We start from the raw sequence: 23,046 nt of genomic DNA, 5'->3' as shown, positions 1-23,046 counted from the left end.
CAACAGCAACCGAACAAAACACAGGCACTGCCCAGGGTCCTTCCACAGGGGAAGGACCAACAGCAGCAACAAGGCGGTGGCATATTGATATGATGGAGTACGACACAGCCACGAAAAGGAATGAACTGCTCCTCCATTCAGCAACAAACATCCCACAAACATAATGTGAAGCCACAAAGGCAAATTTGGGGGAAAGAACACAGCATGAGTCCACTTATGTATACAGTTAAAAACAAGTGCAATTACATGATAGAGTGTTTAGGAAACATATGCATACATATGGTAAAGAAAAGCAAGGAAGGATACACACAAAATCCAGACGAGGGTTCCCCTCTGGGTGAAGGAGGGATGTGTGTTTCCCCGGGGGGCTGCCTCATAAACTGGGTGCTGGGTATCCTGCGTGTTCCTGTTACCACTTATACCTTACCTTATACACCTTATATGGATATGGTAGGTCCTTTTCTATGAGGGAAATATTTCATAGGAACAAATCTTATTTAAAATAAAACAGTACTGCCCTGGCTGGGTGGCTCAGTTGGTTAGAGCGTCATCACGTGCACCCAGAGGGTTGAGGGTTCAATCCCCCATCAGATTGCATACCTAGGTTGCAGGTTCGATCCCCGGTTGGGGTACACATGAGAGACAACTGATCGATGTTTCTCTCTCACATCGATCTCTCCCCTCCCCCTTCTCCCTCCCTCTCCCCCATCTTCTCTCTCTAAAATCAATAAAAACATATCCTTGGGTGAGGATTAAAACATTTGTAATAAAATAAAATGAAACAGTACTCTGAAGTGACATTGCCTGGGATTGAATCCTTACACCTGAGTGACCTTGGGCAAATTATTTAACTTCTGTGAACCTCAGTTTCCTCATCTCTAAAATGGAAATAATAGTAGTGCCCACCCTGTAATAATGTTCTGAGGCATGGATAGGATGACTTCTGTGAAGGTCTGTGTACCAGGACTAAGTAACACACAGTGAGTGCACAATACATGTTAGTTCATGATCTGTGCGGAGCAGATGGGGATATTTGGGGGTTCGTCCTAGAAATATCAGCCCTCGGAGCCTTCCCAGAGAAGAGCCCACAGATGAGAAGGGTGTGAAGCCACACTGCACAGGGATGGTTAGAAGGAGGCCCCACCCTTAGCTGGTGCATCGTTCGTCAGCAGACAAGACATCTTCTGGAGTCAGGCTGACTGAGGTCAGGTACCTGCAGTGCTCCCGTGGGAATGGGGGCTGGTAAGAGTTCTGGGGGGTTCCAGAGCCAGCACAGGCAAACTCTGGCCCATGGCCCAAACCTGGCTGCTGCCTGTTTTTGTCAATAAAATGTTATTGGAGTGCAGCCACACTCATTGGCTTACGTATTGTCTGGCTGCTTTATGCTGCAGAGGGTTGAGAAGTTGCAAGGGCCGCAAAACCTAAAATATTTACTATCTGGCCCTTTAGGGGGAAAAGTTGGCTGATCTCTCTGCTCAGAACTAGAACAGCGAATGCAGAAGGAAGGGTGATTTCGAGACCCACACAAGAACTTTCTAAGGAGCTGAGCTGGCTGGTGATGGATTGCGGAGGGAGGGAGATCCCTGCCCCCCCAAGGGAGTAAGCAGCTGCTGGCTTCTCCCGGAGTGCGATGCACAGAGGGGACGTTGTACTGGGGCAAGTTGGGCATGTTAGCTCTTAAATTCTCCTTCAGTTCTGAAATTCTGTGTGGAGCAACTCCCAGTTTCAAATTGGTTGTTATTAACTCTGACATTTTCTTGGCATTCTTGCATCTTAACTCTTAGTAACATTTTCCTTGAAATTTTAAGTCCAAAAAGTACTCTAATCTTTAAAAATGGGATTTAAATGAAAATGGATTTTATTCTAGAGTCCCAATTTTTTTCATTTAAAAACTGATTTTCAGCCCTGGCTGGCGTAGCTCAGTGGATTGAGCGCGGGCTGGGAACCAAAGTGTCCCAGGTTCGATTCCCAGCCAGGGTACATGCCTGGGTTGCAGGCCATAACCCCCAGCAACCGCACATTGACGTTTCTCTCTCTCTCTCTCTCCCTCTCTCTCTCTCTCTCTCTCTGTCTCCCTCCCTTCCCTCTCTAAAAATAAATAAATAAAATCTTTAAAAAAAAACTGATTTTCATGGCTTTTAGATCTATTCCCATTTGTAGGTGCTGAATCTTAAGAGCCTCTGTGTGCCAATTGTGACTTCTCTGTGACAGGCCTGTCCTCCTAGGGAAGGGAGAAGCACTGGACATGAGACAGCGGGGAGGAATTTGGAGGTAGTGACCAGGGGCTGCTGCAGTTGAGGAGTCAATGAAAATACTAGTGAAAAGAAGGGAGGCCACAGTTACTGAGGGCCTACTGTGTGCCAGAGCCCATGTCCAAGTGGCCCAAGTGTAGGTCAGAGGCTGTGGCTGGTCATCCAACTTTGAACTCTTGCATGAGAATTTGAACTGTGATAGAATTGTCTCCCCATCTGCCTGTCGGTTACGGCCACGCCAACTGTCAGAATACCCTCTAGAGCTGAGTGGGGGCGAGTTTGTCGTGGGAGGAAGCGGAGTGAGGGGTGGAGTAAGAGAACATGATAAAGCCCACAGGTTTCTCCCAGGACACGAGAACCCCCTTACAGGGGCTCCAAGAGCCATTTATCAAAAGCCAAACTGCATTTCTCAGAATGATGGTTTTGCCCAGTGAGCTCACTGAGAGCTGCCTAACAGACACCGTAAATGGGGGATAGAAATGCTTCAACATTTTCCTGGCTCAGGCAGGGACCGGTCCTAAAGAAGAGGGCGATGATAAACAGGCATTAGGGGAACATCTCGAAGTGCAGTGTTTAGGAAGGACTGAAACATGAAATACAGGGGAGATTGACTTTCAGCCCAGCCGAAATGACAAATTCTTGTGAGATAGCCCGGTGAAATGCCTGCCAGGAACCCCTCCGGGAGCTCGAACTCAGAGAATTTCCCCAGTGATTTGGTGAATTGACCATCAGACAAACTGACGTGTAACTGATGTGTAACTGACATGTAGTGGGTGAACGTTCAGTGAGCGGTGGCCTGTCCTGCGTGTGCTCAGGCAACTGGCTCCACCGGCCTTGTCTGCAGGATGCTCACCCACCTTTCTTCTTTTTTTATGATTTTATTTATTTATTTTTAGAGAGAGTGGAGGGGAGGGGAAGAGAGAGGAAGGAGAGCAACATCACTGTGGGAGAGATTGTTGCCTCTCACAGGCCCCCAACCAAGGACCTAGCCCACAACCCAGGCATGTGCCCTCACTGGGAATCAAACCGGCGACCTTCCCGTTCACAGGCTGGTGCTCAATCCACTGAGCCACACCAGCCAGGGCTCACGTGCCCTTCCTGAGGCCAAAGACAAAAGTCATACACAGGCAAGAACCTTAGGGGTTATCTCCTTCGTGGTTTCCTTCCTTCCTTCCTTCCTTCCTTCCTTCCTTCCTTCCTTCCTCCTTCCCTCCCTCCCTCCCTCCCTCCCTCCCTCCCTCCCTTCCTTCCTTCCTTCCTTCCTTCCTTCCTTCCTTCCTTCCTTCCTTCCTTCTTTCCTTTCCTACTAGTATTAAAATCCAGGCTTCAAATTAAGTATTTTCTGGAAGCTTGATGCTGCATAGCAAATAGATACAAGGAGATCTGCTGGCTGAAGGGAAGCTGAGGAGCCCAGAGCCCCTTTCACCGGCCCCAGAATGTCTCTGCTGGGTCCTGGGGTCCTGCGCAGCACTTTGGGTTTTGTTTTTGTTTTCTTCTTTTCAATTTTTATTTATTGACTTTAGAGACAGAGAGGAAGGGAGAGAGAGAAACATCCATTTGTTGTCCCACCTATTTACACATCCATTGGCTGCCTCTTGCCTACATGTACCCTGACCGGGGCTCTATCCCGCAACGTTGGCCCATCAGGACAACGCTCTGACCAACGCAGCTTACCCAGCCAGGGCCCGGGCAGCACTCTGAAAACACCTCAGCAGGTCCAGCCATGAAGACTCAGCTTTGATCAGGGAAGTCATCTCTCTTTGGAACACTGATCACATCAGATAGGGAGATCCAGTGTTGGAGAGGAAGACGAGGGAGGCAGCGCTGAGAACGGGACAGATCTGCCCATGAGATGTTTATTTTGTCATTCACGGTAAAAGTGCTCTCCGGGGGAGCCAAGGAAGTGAGCCTGGTGCCTAGTAGGTTGTTTCTCCTGCCTCAGCCCAAGAGTGCTGATGAGGAGGAGGCCTGGGCTTCCAGCGTCTTGCTGGTCCTTTCTGGAACACGGCTCGCTTTACCCTTCCCTTTGCCCACTGAGCTGCATTCTCCAGGTTACAGAGAAGGCTCTCAGCTGGAAGTCCCGGAACCCCTCCCCTAACCCTGAAAGGGCAAGTCCCTCCACACTGAGGGCAAGGCTTCAGCGTCTGCACCTGGAAATGAGGGTGCCCAGCTGGCTGGACTAGCCAAGCCCACGCTTGTCGGCCTCTCACAGAGCAGCAAAGACTGAAGGGACGGGCTGGGAATGTGGTCTCGGAACAGGAGCTGGCACAGAGTGGATGGAACGCTTCTTCTTTTGTCATGCTAGGACATTAACAACAAAATCTCCCTACTGTCTATAATTTAAAGTAGCAAAACACTTTAACACCCTACACACCATGAAAGATCTCTGTAAATTAAGGAAAGTTCTTTCTACGCACTACATTTGACTTGAAGGGAGAGGTCATTCTTATTTTTCTGATGTTGCTGTGCCGTGTGAGTTGTCTGTGGCTGCTGTCGCAGGTTACCACACACCTGGCGGTTTAAACCACAACTGGGTATTGTCTCACAGTCCGTGGGGCAGAAGTTCAGGCACTGTGTGGCCCTGCTGGGTCCTCTGCTCGGGAAACAAGGTCAAAGTCAAGGTGAGCTGGGCCGGGTTCTTAATCCGGAGGCGAGACTCAGTCTGTTGGCAGAGTTCGGCTTCTTGCAGCTGTAGGCCTGAGGTTCCCACCTTCTTGCTGGGCATCCCCTTGCATCTTCAAGCCAGCAAAGGCCCATCGAGTCGATCTCATGCTTTGAATGCCCGTTTCCCCCTCTGCTCCCAGCTAGGAGAGACCTCTGCTTTCAGGGCTGGTGCGATGGCGTTGGGCTACCTGGGTAACGCTCGCAGGTCAGCTGTTTGTGACCTTGATTACATCTACAAAGTGCCTTCGTCGTGTAACATAACATATTCAGGAGAGTGAGACCAAGGGGTGAAGTTTATGGGAGCCAGAATTCTGCCCTCTAAACCCAGCCTGGAGGAGACTGAGTCAGTGAAACATTTTTTGAGCACTGGAAGATTCTTCCAGCTCAGATGCACTGGTTATCAAATATTCTCAGGTTTTCGCGTTGACGTGTCCAGAAGTTGTCTGTTTGTGAAAAGCCAGGGCATCATTATTGATAGAGAATCTCGCACAAGCTGGGTACTGGGGAAGTGTTTGCTGAGCAAACAAGTATTAATTAGTTCATTGTTGCTAATATTATTTTAATGCACCTTTGATTATAAATCTTGTGGCACTGTATTATCATTGTCATTAGCTACAGATTAGAAAACAAGCTAGAATCGTTACCAGAATGTATTAAAACGGGAAATGATTCAGTAAATCACGACAGAAACAATTAAAACATGAGCTGCTCTGTAGTGTCTGCCCCTGCTCTGTAGAGGGTGGGACGTGTCACGCTCAGTCAGGGACAAGGACAATTGCTGGACGGCCCAAGAACCAGCAACTTAGTCTTTCCTCCTTCCTCCCTGCCTTCCTCTCTCTCCCTCCCCTCCTGCCTTTCTGCCTTTCCTCATTCTCTCTCTCTTTCTTGGCAAAAAAAAGAAAGTAATAAGTTGACCAATTAAAAATTAAATCAAAATTAAAAAACTGGAATTCTTTTTTGAATTGGGGTAGGCTACAATCCAAACTCCCTGGTGAGCCTTAGCCCAGGCCACTTGGCCCTCATCACTCAGCCTCAAGCGCTCCACCCCCAGAGCCCTCCCTGGTCATTCCCCTGGTGGTGTCCACAGCCTGGACCTGCCTGCCCCCAGCACTGAGTGCTGTCTGCCGTGTGATGTGGCCGCCCGTGCCCCTGTCTCACTGCCTCTGCCACACGGGGAGCTCCCTGAGGCCAGGAACTGTGTTGGACTCATTTTCCTGTCTCTCCCAGCACCCACCCTGGGTCACAGTCCCGAGTCTCTCAAATAAACAAGGAAGGAGCAACAAATGCTAACTCACTCTGGTCTCACCTTATGGTCACTTATGGGAAGGGAGGAACAGAAAAAAAGAGGAAGACAGAGAATGGAGAGTGAGACAAAAGTCAGGAGAGAGACAGAAGCAGAAAGGGAGGGGAGAAAGTAGCTGCGGGGAGAACATCAGAACTTCTGCTTCAGGCAGTCCACAGATCTTCCCTGAGTCCTGCCCGAGGCTCCAGGGAGACGGCAGTGAAAGCAGCCATAGCCATCCTTGCCCTCAGGGGCCTTACATCCTAGCTGAGAGGCCCACCAATCGACTGGCAAACAAAAAAATAGAAAAGAAGATTTCAGATCATTTTAGGAACCACGTCAGGGCAGTGCAGAACGTGGCTTTTAGTAAGCGACTGGGAGCGGGGACCATTTAGGGAAGGAGGGATCATAACATCTTCGCTGTGGAGGTAACAGCCATGCCAAGACCTGAATGATAAAAAGCAGCCAGTTCTGTGGAGAATCAAGTGAATGTTATTCCTGGAGAAAACAGCAAGTGCAAAGGCCTGGGGACAGGAAGGAAATGGCTTTCAATTTCAAGGAACAAAGAGGAGGCGGGTGAGGTTGTACTGGGCGAGCACTGGGGAGGGGGAGGGGGAGGAAAGTCAGGTCAGAGTGAGACGGGGGCCAGGCCTTGTGGCTTCTGGCATCCGTCATGCAAAGGAGGGTTAAGAATATCATACCAAACTTGTAAGTGATACAAAGTATACAAATTATACAGACAGCCAAACACTTGGAGCATTTTGCAACAACCCTGGCCGAGGGTCCTCTGGTCTGGGGAATTTAAAGCTCAGACATCTTATAATTCTCTAAAACTGGTACATTGTACAGGTTTTGAGTTATTTTCTTTTCTGTCCCCAAAGGTTATAGTTGTATTGCCCTGTAAGGCAGTAACCAGTTTTATATCTAACTTAGCAATTTTATCTCCTTTCTTATTTTTCCATTCACTGTAAAAACCCGTCTCTTAAATTTTCTTTTGACTCCACTTTGCCGTCTTGCAGGTTCCCTTGTTCATGAGCTAAGTAAAAGGGCAGCGTGTACCCACTGCTGATTTTCCTGAGAGTGGCGTTTCTAACCTTCTGAGAATTGTGTTCTGTGAAGAGTTTGGGTTTTAGGTGCACAGAAAGCAGCGGAGCGAGAAGGACTACTTTATATTTCACAGAGGCCCTCAGGCTGGTGGGGGCAAGTGGGCTGACCTGGGCCCCCGGGGGAGCAAGAAGCCCAGTGAGGAGCCAGAGCCTCTGTCCAGGGGAGAGCTGACCGTGGGGAGGCAGGGAGCAAACCGTCCTGACTGCCAGCACCCGTGGACCCTGCTCCTCGTTCATGTCCATGGTAGATCTCCAGGGTCTGCCGTGGTGGTCAGCGTCCCTCTCCCGAAGGCGCCCTCCTTGGCAGGGGCCGGGTCCGACCTCTGTTCCCTGCGCACCCAGCCCGGAGCTGACACAGAGCCTCGTTTGGCAGGTGCCTGCTGAACCAGTTCTTCCCTTCAGCACCTCTCCTTCTCCTCCTCCTCCCCCTCCTTTTTTTAAAATTGTGATAAAAGATACTTAACATACAATACGTTTTTAGGTGTACATAGAGTCACGTGGCCTTCAGAGCATTCACATTGTCGTGCTGCCGCCGTCACCGCCCCCCTCTCCAGGGTTTCCACCACCCACGCTGAGACTGTATCCGTAAACACTGACTCCTCCTCTTCTCTTGCCCCGCCCCTGGCGACCGCTGTTAGTTCTCTGTGTCTGTGCATCAGATGACCCCAGGCACCTCATACAGGGGGAATCACACAGTGTTTTCCTTCTGCACCTGGCTTATTCCCTTCACACAACGTCCCCGAGGTTCATCCACGTCGTAACTATGTATCAGAGTTCCCTTAATTTCCCAGGCTGAAGGACGGCCTGCCGTCTGTGTCCGCCGCAGTGTGTTTCCCGCTCATTGCTGATGAGCACGTCCGTCGTTTCTACCCTCTGGCTGCTGCGAACACGGCGCACGGGTATCTGTTGGCGTTCTCGCTTTCGGTCCTTTGGGGTATGTGCCTAGCAGTGAGATGCTGGATCATGCAGTGATTCTACTCAACCATCTGAGGAACGGCCAGCCTGTTTTCTGCAGCCGCCGCACCGTTTTACATTCCCACCACCGATAATACGCAAGGGTGCCAGTGTCTCCGTGTCCTCGCCAACATTGGTTCTTTTCCGCTTTTTTGACAATCACCCTCCCAAGCGTAAATGGCCGTGGAAGGGGAGACCCCACTGTGAGGCATTGGGGAACCAGGATGGGGGTCGGGGGTGCCAACATCACGCTTCGAGGAGCTCACAGCACAGACCCGGGGCCGGTGTGATGAGAGGCTCCGCCGGTGAGAGGACTGAAGCCCAGAAGGCTTCTCACGAGGCACATCTGTTCGTGTGAATCCGCTGTTGGGCTCTTGCCCCCGGGGAAAGCTGTTTCTAATTCGGGCTTCTCTTTCTGTGTGTTGCTCCCCAGTGTGATAACGCGAAAGGACTGAAAGCCTTCTACGACGCAATAAAGTACGGGCCGAACCACTTGATGGTGTTCGGGGGCGTCTGTCCGTCCGTTACGTCCATCATCGCAGAGTCCCTCCAAGGCTGGAACCTGGTTCAGGTAAGCTCCAAGCCACCTTTTGTTGGGGGACTATCTTGAATGGCCACTAATCTTTTGTAGGAACGGTCCCTTGTCCAGCCTGGTTCCTAAGTTTCCTGACGTAGGCCCTGGCCCATCCTTTCCTGTGATTGCACAACCTCCTGCTGCCCCCACCTCCCGGCCTGACCTTCTGGTCAGCCCTGGCATGGCCACCACAGCGGGTCTCTCCAGTGTAGCCCCAATACCACCTCTCTGTGTCTGAAGTCTTGCAGTGACTCCCTAGCCTGACTCGCAGGGCCATCCAGTTCCAGCCAGCCTGCCTGTCCCGTGTCATCTCCTGTCCCTGACACACATTCCATGGCCCAGCCGCTCCGGACAACTCACCGCTCCCCCGATGCACCCTGGACTTTCAAGCCTCAGAACCCCGCTCTCTCTTTCCCCTCCCCCGGACGGTCCTTCATCTGTTCCCTCTCAAACCTCTCTTCCCCGCTGGAGTCCTCCTGTCCACTGAGACTGCCTTTGTCCTCAGTTAAGCCTTTCCTGGGGTTCCTGGCTGATTATTTACTCTTCACACTGGCAAATGTTATGCACAGCCTGAAGTTCCACCAGGGCGTGCACGGTCTGTTGCAGGCAGAACTCACCAGTGCGAGCTAGCTGTTCTTTGGAGTGCGAGAGAGGGGCATGGAAAGCTGTGGCCCCCTGGGACGAGTGGTTGCCCAGGAACACATGTTACTTCTTTGCCTCCCCCATGCATCCATCCACCCAACAAACATAATGGGCAACTTGCTGTGTGCCTAGAATGTTGGTAGACACTGGGGGTGGAGTGCTAACCAGGATATAGTGCTAACCAGGACAGGATAGTGATAAAGTCTCTACCCTTTCGAAGCTTGCATTCTAGGAGGGAGGCAGGCAGCAAGCAGTCAAACAAGTAATAATACTGAGTTAACACTTGTATAATACATACATCATGCTTGCTGCATACCAGGCACTGTTCTGAGCGAGCACGTGTATGTATTAACTCGTTTAGCCCGTATACCTGCTCTGTGCTGTAGGTACCATTGTCATTCCGTTTCATAGATGAGGAAACTGAAGTACACAGCAGCTGAGTAACCTGTCCCCACAGCCACAGCTCGAGAGTCACAGAGCCACGGTTTACACTCAGGCAGTCTGGCCCCTGCGGTCAGGCTGTGGCAGGCAAACCGGGCTGTCAACAGGGTGAGGAGATAAACCGAGGCTGCCTCGGGGTAGGCAGAGAAGTCTTTGCAGAGCAGGTAGCATTTGAGCTGAGGCCCGAAGGGTGAGAAAGACTGGCTGGCGCAGAGCACCCGTGTTTGGGGCGCGGAGCAGCCAGTGCAGACAGCCTGTGACGGGAAGAACCTGGCGTGTTTGTGTCCGGGTCCGGGGAACAGGAAAGAGGGCAGTGGGGCTGGAGCATGGTGGGTGGGTTGTGGTGGGGGGGGGGTGAGAGTGAGAACCAAGAGGCGGGCAGGAGCTGGGCTGCAGGGGGATCTGGCTTTGCTCTGCTTGCTTAAGTTGCCTGAAGACCTCTGGGCCTGGCCCCATGCGTGCGCCTGGGGTGCTGGGAGTGGAGGGGAGGTGGGACCAGCCATGGCAGAGGTGTGAGGAGGGAGGGCCGCCCACTTAGCCCAGGGATGAGGAAGGCTTCCGCGGGAGGTGATGCTGAGCTGGCTGCGAAGGAGGAGAGGGTGTTGGACAGCTGGAGGCACGGAGGAGAGCGCTGCTGGCAGAGGACGCCGGGTGTGCGAAAGCGGGAGGTGGGAGTGTGTGGGCTTGGGCAGCAGTGAGTCATGCGTGGTGGAGCGCAGACCTAACCACGGCACGGGAGCCGGCCCAGCTCTGTGTGCCCTGCGAGCCCGGCTCCTGGCCCCGCGGTGCCTGTCGACAGCTGTGAGGCCCTGGCCAAGTCACTTCCCTTCTCTGTACCCGAGCTCCCTTTCCTGGACACCGGGGAGCTCTCTACCCACCCTGCGCGCCACTCGGAGCTGCCACGCAGAGCCTCAGCCCCTCACCCCAGGATGTAGTCAGGGTCCCAAGAAGACCGACCTCACAGGGCTGCTAAATGGATTAAATGATTAAAAAGGGATTACAGCTGTGCCTGGCCCCTTGCGAGCACTGTGTGTTTCTGGTTTCATGGTTGTTGTCACCCCTGCCCCACCGCCTGTCCTCTCCAGGTTGAACACCCCGATTCTTAGCACCCCTGGTCTTTCCCGCAGCACAGTTCCCGCCACCTGAGACATCCCACTCTCTCCATATCCAGTGTGTCAGTCCTACCCATTCTAGGAGCCCCAGCTTCAAACGCTGCCTCTTCCAGGAAGCCATTCCTCACTGCACCAGCTAAAGGAGCCCTTCTAGGAATTTTTTTCCCCTCATCACCCCGTTTACTTCTGGTCGGCCCGTACAGCTGTCCCCCACACTCTCTGCTGGCCGCTCTCTCAGGGCTCCGCAGATGTGAGGACGTGTGCAGCTGGGCTGTGAGCGCCTTGAGGACGGAACCTGGGCCCGAGTTACTCCTCTTTTTCCTGGCGCCCAACACTTCACAGACCTCGTTAGATGCCCACCGAGTGATGGGAGGCCGGAAGGAAGGAGGAAGGGATGGTGGGACAAAGGATCGGCAGACTGACATTTCTCCCAGACGAGAGAGAAAGGTCTCTGGGAAACCCTCACCCAGAGAGGAGTCCGGGGGGCTTCCCGGCCCCCTCACAGCCTCGCCGGGACTGCCTGGAATTCTCCAAGGAGCTGCAGAAGCAAGCGCAGCGTTGGAAACTCCTGGCTCACCAGCCAGAGCTGCCTGACCTCAGCGTGTGCATGACGGCCTGCAGCCTGGTGGAGTCGACAAGACAGGGAACCGGGTTATGAGATGGGGCTCGTCTTCATTATTTATTGTTGTGTAACTCATCACCCCAACACTTAGTGGTTAAAACAACAGTAATTTGTTATGTCGTTGTTTCTGTGGGTCAGGCATGCAGAGCCGCAGATGACTTGCATCTGCTCCGGAGTGCTCGGCGTCCCATGGCGGGGTTTGAAGGCCGGGGGCTGGCGTCGTCTGAAGCCTGGGCTGGGGCTGCAGAACCCGCGCCTGGTGAGGCTTCCTCGCCTGGCTGGCAAGTTGGTGCCTCTCCACGAGGGTCTCTCCGTAGGGCCACTGAGTGGCTTCCCCCAAAGCGAGTTCAAGGCAGAGGTGGCAGAGTCCTAGTACCAACTAGCTTCAGAAGTTGAACATCACCATTTCTGTCACATTCTGTTGATCATGCAAATGAACTCTGGTGTGGTGTGTGTGTCGGAGGCACTGCACAGAGTGTAGTGGGAGGCGAAGAGCACCAGCGACCCCCTTGTAGGGCAGCCACCAGTGACGTGTGAGAGCAAGGCGGGAGCTCAGCCTGCCCCACCAGGGAGACCTGCCGCTGAGTCCCTTCTCTGCTTGCAGAACTCCTGCTCATCCTTCAAAACCCTGGACAGATACCACCTCTTCCGTGATGCCTTCCCTGATCCCTTCCCTTCTGGGCTCCCCCGTCCCCAGGCCCCAAAATGAATTCATGGTTCTTTCCTAAACAGTGCCTTTTCAACAGGGGCCATCTCCCCCAAGGGGGCGAAAATTGGTTCTTCTGGGGAGAGGCCAAAAAATCTCACTCTTTTTATGTATAAAGCACAGGACATATGTACAGTACCTAAGTGGTTATATACTTATCCGTGGTGTTAACATTTCACGAGTGGGCGGGATGCGGGAGAACCGCTCCTGGGAGAGTGACTCTGCGTAGCTTCTCGGTTGCCGTCGGCCTGTCCATTGTGTGGGAAATAGTGTATTCAACAGGGTCCGGCACAAGTAGCACCCCCTTTTCATTACAAAACCCTTTGTTTCAGCATCATAAGCTTGGAATTCTGTAACGTAGCCATATCGCACTCAAGCACACTGCATGACATTTTAGGTGAAGTGTTCAAATTCAAACTCTGAACTGTCACATCCATGTCATTCCCCTCCCAGCCACACCCCAGCAGGGCTCGCTTCCATGGGCCCTGTATCTCCAATCTCCCCTGTGAGACCGCAGGCTTCCTGGGGGCAGGGACTCCCATTCCCGTGGTCTCCTGGGTGTCGGTACCTCATTCAGGGCCTGGCACCCGGGGGTCCACACCGAGCACTGAGCGGACCAAGCCCTGGGAAGGGGCTGGGGGCCTGAACCCCTCCCCTGCAGTGCTGCTCACATTGTGGACGTGGTCATGGGGGGGTTCTTGGGGGGCTCCAGAGAAAATGCAGATTCTCAGCTCCCTCGACAGAATCCCTCTGCATTGTTGACAGGCTCCTGGGGCGATTCCCAGGCCACTCCCTGCTAGGCATCCACTGACAGACAGTGGGGCAGATCTGGGGCTGTGCACAGATGGGGCTCCTAGAGGGGCTGGGAACTGGAAGGCACCCAGCAGTTTGAAAGCAGAATCATAGGGAGGGCCCCCAGGCAAGGGGGACATAGGAGCGAAGATCCGGATCCTGATGGGGAGCAGCCGTGGAGCCCGATTTCTGCCTTCCCCCACTCTCGGGGAACACAGCGCCATTTGTTAAGGGCCAGCCAGATTCTGGGGAGCTCCCCTCCCCCTTTCCACCTCCAGGAGGCTGAGCTTGCTTACAGAGATGGCGGAGGGCTGGATGTGTGGGTCTGCTGTCATTCAAGGGATTTGATGAATCCCTGAGTTTCACACATGGGAAAATGCATGTAATTTGTGTAATTGAAAAGTGGCTCTGACTTCCTTCTGGGGGAGGCGGCCTGGAATACGTATTTAGTTGTTTCAGTCTCCCGGTGCTGCAAAAATAGGCATGCGCAGGACAGAGGGGGTGAAATGCACCCTGGTGCTGAAATTGGTTAAATTTAACTTGCCTTTGCTGGGCTTCTTGATTCATGGTTGCTGTGTGGAGAGGCTAATATTGTTTAAGTCGTGATATGTGAGTCCTTTAGCTGCTGGGCGAATCAGCTGCTCCAGCTGGATTTGAGGACGTTCATGGAGGCCGGAGTCTGACATGTAGGCTCTGTCCCTCTCCTATCCATCTGACCTTGCCCATGAGGGGGCCTCAGACCTGAGCCTCACACTGGGAAGGACACACCAGGGCATAGCCTGGGAGTCACCTGGGGAGGGCCGGGGTCTAGCCCTTGGAGACTGAGCACATTCAGGCCAGAGAACACACGGGGCTCTGGGAAGGAGGGAGGAGTCTTGCCTCTAGAGCTGCATGGTTCTATGGGAGATGTTGCTGCCTCTCCGTGTTATAGGTGGGAACCCATGGGAGCAGTGGGTGAAGTTAGAGGGGAGCATGATTTTCACTTGTGGCTGGAGGCAGCCAGCCTGGAGCAGCCTGCCTGGCTGTGCAGCAGCGAGTTCCCTGTTGCCCGAGATCCCCCAAGCGTCCCAGTCTCTACCAGGCTGCTGGTGGGGAGATTTAGTACACAGTAGACGCAGACTAGGATGCTGGTTCTCAGACTGTATTGTAAGAGCCACACATGGGGGCTGGGGATGTGCTCCTGTTCGTGCAAATTCCTGGCTCTGCTCTGAGCGGGTTCAGGGTAGGAGACTCACCAAATCCCTCAAGGGCTGGATACGCCACTCCTCACCCCTGCTGCTGTATGCATACCAGCAGCTCAGGTGATTAGATGCAGTTGGGTTCTGGAGATTTGCTAAGCCAGGTAACTTCTAAGACCAGTTCACCTAGACACTGGGACCTACCGGGCACTCCTGGTCCAGAGAACTTCAGTTTATGCTGCTCATGTGGAGGAGATAGCAGGGGATGCCACTGGGGCAAATGTCCTAGTGCTGCCAGGGCAAAGCCCACAGTCTATGGCATGGCAAGAGGGGGCTCCATCACCTCGCCATCCCGCCCCCCACCCCTCCCACTCCACCTCCTGCATTCCGCCAGCCTCTGTACAGGCTGTTTCCTCTGCCCTGGTCTCTCCACCTGGCCGGACCCTGCTCATTCCTCCCAGAGCAGCTTGCCTGCCCTTCCTCTGGGGAGTCCCCCCACCCCCACCTCTGTGCTCTGTTCCCCACACACCCCTCCCACAGTGTTTGCTGCCCTGTGCCTGCACCAGCCCTGGCCTGGAGCTGCCTGAGATCAGGGCCTGGCCTCACTCATCCCTGCACCCTGGGCCTGGCGCAGGCCTGGCTCAGATGTGGAGTGGTGCCCAGGGAACGTTCGCTGACAGAGCTCTGGATTCTGCCTTCCAGGCCTCAAGCTCGGCCCTAGTCATGAGGGCGGGTCGTCAGAGCACGCCAGACCTGGACGGACCCAGTGGCTCTCCAACTGCAGCCCTTTGTTAAAGAAAAGCCCAGGGAGGCCCAAGATGGTCTGTGCCTTGGCCTCAGCCCCCATCTCCTATTTCTGGACCTGATGCTTTTTAACTAATGTGTTTCCTTCGGAAAAATTGTTCAGACCCCTGAGAATCCTGGCCTCAGAGATCTGAACATGGCTTGCTTCTGACCCAGCCTTGCGCTTTGCTCGAGCCGTTCTGCAGACCTCCCACCCGCCTACTTGTCCTTCTGAAAGCGTGGGGCCTGGGGGGGGGGGGCAGGAAAGCCGAGGTATTTGGAGCCGGTGGGGAAGATGGAGGCAGGGCATCCGGAACAAGAGATGGAGGCAGAGCCCAGCAAAGGCACGAGAGATGCAGCGAGAGGGGCTCTGACCTCCTCGGAAACTGGGACAGAACCCCTTCTTTCCCGGGAGTGAGATGATCGCCACCTCGGCCTGCAGACAGAAATATGCTAGCTGATGGAAATAGAGTCAGATTCCTGAAGGGATAAGGGCTGCTCGTAGGGAAGCACAAACACTGCTTCGTCAAGAACCGTGTCCTGCAGAGCCTGTCCTTTAAAAGGCGGCTGCGGCAGAATAATACGAACTTGTAGATGCATTTCTCCTGGCGCTGTCCCAGGCGTCCCCTCAGCAGCCCGCCCTGCCTGCTGGCCTGCTGTGGCACCCCTGGGGGCCTTCCTGGGGAGGAACCTTTCTGTGTGTGTGGTGGGGCACTCTGCTTGGAGAAGCTCATGCGCAGGGGTGAGGGGAGGAGGGCGTGCGGATGGAGACTGTTGACGCTGAGTTTGTACAAGTGCTGGCAACTGTGTGCCAGCACATTCAGGACGTGTTTTCAGGAAACCCTAAATCATGCTTGGGTATAGCATTAAAAAAACAAACAAACAATGAACAGATCAGTGAAAACCCCCAAATCAGGCCCTTTGCTATTTGCATAATTCCAGCCTCACTCCAACTGTTCGTTTAACTATTGGTCAACATTTGCTTCCTAGGAATAAAAATTGTGTCATCTTGAGACTTGATTTTGTCAAGTGATCATCTTAGTAAAGCCGCAGGCTGCCTGGAAAATGAAAAGATTGTTTCTTCCTTCGCTGTGGGTTGTGGAATTTGAAGTAGATTCATAGAAAGACAAAGCTGGTAGGGACTAAGTAACCATTTTGTCAGGTCTCCCCACTATACAGACTGGGAAACAGAGGCCCAGGGTGGGTAGGATCTTGCCCAAGTTCTCACAGTAACTGGCTTGCTGCCCAGTGCTTTGTAATATGTACCATTTGTACATATTTGTAATACGTCTTAGTTTATCTCTCTCAGCCTCACTTTTCTCTCCTGGAAGTTGGGAATAGCAAACTAGTTTTCTGTGTTTCTTGCAATTGTGAGAATCAATGAAGGCTTTTTTTTTTTTAGTGAAAGTACTTTTATAGACTATACAAATGGTACCTGCTATTGTAAGGACAAGGTTTCTGGCCCCTGGGATCAGATCTCTCATTACAACAATGGGTGTTTAAAAGTCACCCCCTGGTTTGCATCAGCGACAAAAGTTGTTTATTCTGACACCGCAGACCCCGAGGCTAAGGCGCAGGGGGAGGATGGAGGCTCTTCAGCAAGACCCTCAAGGTACACACAGGGTCTGCTGATGGGCCACCACAGTCAAATCTCGGGATGCAAAGTGCAGCCAAGGAAATGCAGTCGGCAGTATGAGAATAGCTTTGTACCGTGACAGATGGATACTGGACTTTTTGTGGTGATCATTTTGTAAGGTATACAAATGTCAAATCACTATGTTGTATACTTGAAACTAACATAATATTGTACATCAACTATAGTTTAATTAAATAGAGCTTTCATTCCAGAATGGAAACAAAATCCCCGAGGCCAGCCCAGGTGGTGGCGCCACGCCCTTGCTGTGGAGCAGGTGACGACGGGGACTGTGGACAGGTAGAAAACCACTTAGGAACAGCGGCCTGATGAGGCACCGCTGGAGACTTTGCTGTGGCTGCTGTCAAAGAAAGGGAATGGAGGCCGATAATCCAGGGCGGGTCAGAGCCCTTCCTTGGCACTGGTCTCCGGAGGGGCCATTTAGCCCATTAATAATCTATGAGATGCTTCTACCTACTAGATTCATAGGGGGGAAGGGGTGGGGGAGGAGAAGGCGAGGCAGTATTAAGGGCACGCTCTGTGGGCCAAAGGGAGGGGGTGGGAGAGACCCCCATGGTGGGAGGCTGTGGCTGTGGCTGGCCTTGTCACTGGGTGCCTGGCACTGTGGAGCCTGGTTCTGAGAGCAGGTGGAGTGGCACGTGTTAGGTGAGGAGAGCCCGGTAGCTTTTGGTTTAGAACAAAGGGGTGGGAGGAAGTGTGAGCTCTCAAAGGGTTGCCAGCAGTACCTTTCAATCTTCTGGGGGAAGGACAGGCATTCTGTCCTCATTCATTCATTCATTCATTCACTGACTCATGCCCACATTTATTTATTCATTGCCTCACTCAATAAGTGTTGCACCTGCTGTACTCTGCCCCAGGCTCTCCCAGCCGGTGCAAATCCCAGTGCCCAGTGCTGCCACCTCCGGGCAGGTGGATGTGGCTGAGAGGCAGTTTGATGCAGTGGCCAGAACAAAGGCTTGGAATCCAGAAACTGGGTAGTTGTCCCTTTTCTGTCTCTTAGTGATAGAACAGGCCCGGACACATTGACAGCCTCCTTCAGCCTCACTGAACTCATCTGCAAAATGGGCTAGCTAAGTCTGCCCTTCTTCTGGGGCCACTCAGAGGATGACACAGGACAGGGACAGTGGAGCAGGTGGAAGCATCTGGCAGACTGTAAGCTCCCTGCAGGTGTAAGGGTAACACTACTACTGATGTTTTGCCATGTGAGACACCAGCCAGGCCCTGGGCAGGGAACTGCTTGAAGGCTGATAGGTCTCCATTTGTCTCCAGATTCAAAGTTGTGTGAATGACGGAGTGAACTCTCACAGACCATGAAGGTGATTCAGAACAGTAAAATTAAAGCAGACCCCGCAAGGAGAGGCCAGATAAGCCTACAGCAACTGTAAGAGGCACACGTGCTCCTTTTTAGTCACGTGTTCGTGGAAACAGAGGCAACGGCGGGCATGATGCTCTCACGTGTGTGGCAGCTCCCCATCTATTCCTGCCAAGGGGCCCAACTCGTATCTTTCCCGTGGGCTGGCTAAAGATTCTGTTCGAGGTTCTGACTCCCATTGTTAATTCCAGACCACAGTATCTAGAGCAATACCAGTGCCCAGCGTGTAGCTCTGATGGCCTCATTGTGTATGCATCCTTCGCCCCCTTTCTGGAAATGTGCGGGCTGTAAATAATTCATTCTAAACAAATAAACCACTCGCACCACTCGCGACACTCGAGGTGGAGTGACGCTGCTAGGAAGCAGCACAACTGCAGGTCACACTGGGTCTGGAAGGACAAGTCCCATCTGGAAAAAAACTGGAGAGGCAGTTGGAAAAGCCACTCCCTGCAGGAGGACAAACGTGTAGAATGGGTGTGATAGCCAACCATATGGGGCAGAGGCAATAAATATGGAGCAGAGAGTGTGGATGGGAAAGTCTCGGGCAAACGGGGCGAGCTGGTTGCCCTCACCAGCCCCTGTCCTGCATCCAGGAGCCTGGGCCTCTGGCCGCTTGTTAGCGCCCCAGGTGATTCCGCACAGAGAGGGGCGGGAGCCCCCCCCCCTTAGCTGGTGAGCCACCCCCAGGTGGAGGCTGGGTAGCTCCAGGGGTGGGGATGCTAAGAAGGGATTCAGGTACCAGACGAGGGGTGTACGAGGCGGTGTTTCCCAAATGGATCTGATGGTGGGACTCACCAGGAGGGATGCAGTGGGCGTGGGCTGCTGGGTCACTGGTTGAAAATCAGATTCCCAGCTCCCCTGATCAGCATCTCCAGGGAAGAAGCCCGGGCAGCTGCTTTTTAACAAGAGCCCTGGGTAGTTCTCGTCATCGGGGAAGTTTGGGGAACATTGGTCTAGGGATTCTAGAGCTATGGCGTCCATGGACCAGCAGCGGCACCTGGGAGCATCTTAGAAATGCAGATGCCCAGGCTCCACCCCCGACCCGTGGACCCTGAATCTGAATTTTGATAGGATCCTAGGTGATTCTGGCTGACCTAAGGTGCCTCTCACCCAGGACTACCCGAGGGGCTCTAACAGGAGCCCAGGCGTCCACTGAGGAGGAAGGGTTTTAAGGAGAGGCGTTCAGACTCTGGACTTGACTTAAGGAAACACCTACTGATCCAGCCCTGGGACCTACTTTGGGATGTCAGTGTAGAAGCGTGGGTCCCATCGGTGCTTTCACCAACTCTGGGGGCCCCTTCGGTCAGCCTCATGGATTGTAAGGTCTCTTGTCAAACTGCGGTGCAGACGGAGTATGTCCTGCTCAAGCCTAGATCTGACCGGCTGACCTGGGAGTTGTCCCTACCCGCTGTAGTGGCCAGGAGCACTCAGAGGGGACCCATAGTTCCAAAGAAGGACTGAAGGAAAGAGCACTGGGTTAACGTGAGGACACTTGGCTTCCCGTCCTGGCCCTGCCATCTCCTGGGTGGCCTTACACAAACCACTTCCTCCGGCTGGAGCCGGAGCACCTTCACCTGTAAATGTTCCCCGCCCGCGCCCACCCCACCCGGGACTGTGGTAGTGCTCCTGTGAGGGAGGGCCCGCGGTGCTTGGTGGCTGCTGGGCAGGTGCTCTGGGACAAAAGCACTGACTGCGCCTCCTTGTCCCCAATGATGTGTGGTCTTGTGCCCATTTGTACAGAGGGGCTGTCATGCTTGGTCACCCTGTAGCACCAATAATACTGGGTGCATTTCCTGGGCTTGGGGTCTGTTGGGCTGGGTTCGCATCTGGGCTCTGGCACTGGTGAGCTGGTGACCCTGGGTAGGTTCTGTAGCTTCTCACAGTCTCAGCTCCTATGTGTGACCCTGGGCTGGTTTTGAAATGACTGAGATAACGCCCACATGGTTCCCTGTGCCATGCTTCCATTCCTCCCTCCAGGGGACCTCTACTCAAGGACCGAGGCACCCAGGCAGCCTCCTGGTCTACCTCTCAGGTAGCGGCGGGGCCCTGGGGTCTGGGACTGGCTTCCTGGGCCAGCTGTGTAGCTTCCATGTGCCCCTTGACCTCTCTGGGCCTCCTATTGTAAAGGGGGAGTGTTGGGCCAGTTGATGGGCCAGGTAACCTTGATAATGTCATGTCATTGTTCCTCGTATCCCCTGTACCTCCAAGCCATGAACATCTGCGAAACTTGTTGTCTTCTTTATTGGGCCCTGCCCACATAGGACTCCCTTCTTTAGGAGCTCGTGATCTGAAGCCCGGTTCCCTTTTTATTCCTAGGCCGTGTACCTCAGCCTGCAGTTTTGCGTGGAATAGTGGGAATAGCTTTGCACTTAGTCCGACTTCAGCTTTGAAGTCTCTTAATCTCCATCAGAGCTCTCCAGGTAGAGCACCGGCCATCCTACAGGTCAAAGAAGTGGCCCCAGACAGGTCAGGCAGCCTGCAGAGGGTCACATGCTCTGCAGGAGCCGAAGAGCTGCAACACCAGCACTCCTGTCCGTCCCTGCTCTGTTCCACTTTCCTGTGCTCAGGGATGCACCTGCTCTCTGCTTCGCTGGGCCTTGGCCCATGCTGTTCCCCCTGCCACATGCCCTCCCCGTGTCACCCACTGCACTGTGAACCTCTTCAGGACAGGCCCTGCCCATCTGAGCCTTGGCTGTACCCCAAGGGCCTCCCGCGGGACCTGGCACTGAGTAGGTGCTCAGAATGGCTGCCTCTGGATGGCCTCTTACAAAACCAGTTTGTAATCCGGTGGTCTTTGCCATGAGCCAGGCACAGGTCTAAACACTGCATAAACTAACTCATTTGCTCCATACACCAGCCATATGAACTGGATATTCTTCTTCTTCTCGTGTCACAGATGAGGGAACTGAGGCACAGAGAGGTTGAGTGTCTCGCCAAGGGATTGCCAGGCCTACATGGTCTGGAGTCCACGCCGGCAACCGCCGGGCAGGCTCACTGCCTCTCACACGGTGTCATTTAATTCTTAGGGCAACACCGTGGAGAGGGCAGCGCAGGCATCGTCCTCAGAGGCCTGTTTTCAGAATGAGGAAAACAAGAAGCATGGAGAGCAGGGATTGCTTCCCATGGTGAGCAGACCTCAGGGCCTAGGAGCAGCATCCCGTGTCCCCCACGGTGCCCCCCAGCCCACCTCTGCGAGGAGCTTCCTCCCTGTCGGCAGCGGATGATGGCTCCGGCTGCGGGCACCTCTCGGGGAGGCCTCCGTGCTCCTTGTAAATCATTCATCGCACATACACCACTTTTAAACCTATTACTCATCCAGTAACTTGTTATGTATAAAAAATAAATGGTTCTTTTGAATTCAGAAAATAGATGGACTGGTTGTTGGTGAAAATCAATAACTATGCTAAGTATCTCAAGCGTATAGGACTTAGAGTTCTACTCCAGGAGGCTTTATAATGAATGGGTGGGTTGTTGTTGTTTTTTTTTTTAATAGAGCATAGCCTAATTCCGTTTTGAATTATACAGAGGTTTTCACTTTCAGCCTGTTTACTGAGAAGATTAAATAATTTATTTTTTCCGCGATGAAGAGATAGAGCCTCATAAAGCGGGAGGCGCTCCACCCGAGAAGCACAGGCTCACGCTGGACGGCTGTCAGGTCCTGCCCAGATGCCGGTGTGAACGGATGTTCCTCAGGTCCCCCCGCCCAGTTTCCACACGAGCTGCTGGGCGGGGCACTGGCATTGTGGGTGCCGGGGTGTGGTTCCCTTCTTGTCCTCGCCGTCTTCTGAAGCTCTAGCCCCTTCGCTGGAGCCATGGCCACACGGATGCTTGGCACAACACAGCCACCGTGGCCCCACCCAGCAGCCCAGGCCGGTAAACAGGGGTCTTTCCTCAATTCTCAGCTGAAACCTCACTTTTCTGGGAAGCCTTTCCAGCCAGATGACAGCCTCCAGGAGGCACATCTGCCTCACAGCATCATCACGGGTTCGATCCCCGCTCAGTTCCGGGCTTGCCCGATGATGGTGAGCTTCTTCCACGAGGGCAGGACTGCTTTGCCCCAGGGGGCACTTGGAACCCCACAGTCCAGGCCTGGAATTTAAGAGAACCTCTAGGAATCTTCATTTTTGTTTTGGGGGGTTCTCCTTTTCTCAGTCTCTCCCTTTTATGTATGGAGCATTATGAATTCGTAGATCTTTAAAAAATATCTTAAATGGATGGTATTTCAGTCAGTTGCAGACACTCTTTTCCTGCAGACAGTGTTTGGGCTGCTCTCCTTACATTTCTTCCTTTCCTCCAGTTGTTTATTCTGAAAAATTTCAAACTTGCAAAAGAAGTTAAAAGAAAGCACAATGAAGTTCATATTCTCTTTCCTCATTGACAGTCTGAAATCTCTCTCAAAGGTGATTTTAATTTGGGGAAAAGCCAGAAGTCATAGGGAACCAATTCTGGGCTGTAGGGGGGCTGAGTCACCTGGGTGATTTGATGTTTCAGCAAAAAACTCTTCACGGGACGTGCTGCATGAGTGAGTGTGTTGTCATGGTGAAAGGTGCCAATCACCAGTTGCCTGTAGCTGTGGCCTTCTACATCATCAAAATAGTTTCCACAGGGAATGTTCAAGCTTAATGCAAAATCTGATGCAGATTTGTTGCTCTACTTGTTCAATCATTTTGAATGTGATGGCCACACAGTACACGTGCTCACTCAAGGGCATCTGCCACCCCCACTGACTAGTACAGTGAAGTCATCATTGTTCACACACATGCGCATTCCAGTCCACTCTCGTTGGCTGCCAGGTTATATCAATGTAATGCAAACCATTTTTCTTAACAATGATTAGACTTTTTCCACACATACCTCACATATGTATGTCTCTGTGTATATACATGTGAGTGTATACACATTTATGTGTGTA

The 23,046-nt window shown here is 53.0% G+C and overlaps 1 protein-coding gene across 1 annotated transcript in view; it reads left to right on the top strand.

Annotated features, from left to right (window-relative positions):
• GABBR2 (gamma-aminobutyric acid type B receptor subunit 2) overlaps window positions 1–23,046 on the top strand; it is a 330,068-nt gene that overhangs the window by 91,191 nt on the left and 215,831 nt on the right. The window contains exon 2 of the mRNA XM_028531783.2: window positions 8,692–8,829. Coding sequence (XP_028387584.1) covers window positions 8,692–8,829 — 138 coding nt within the window. The remainder of the gene's footprint in view (window positions 1–8,691; window positions 8,830–23,046) is intronic.

Source organism: Phyllostomus discolor, chromosome 3 (genome assembly GCF_004126475.2).
Source record: "Phyllostomus discolor isolate MPI-MPIP mPhyDis1 chromosome 3, mPhyDis1.pri.v3, whole genome shotgun sequence".
Classification (NCBI taxonomy): domain Eukaryota; kingdom Metazoa; phylum Chordata; class Mammalia; order Chiroptera; family Phyllostomidae; genus Phyllostomus; species Phyllostomus discolor.
Note: the sequence above shows the minus strand (reverse complement) of the source record. Positions and strands in the feature narration are given on the sequence as shown.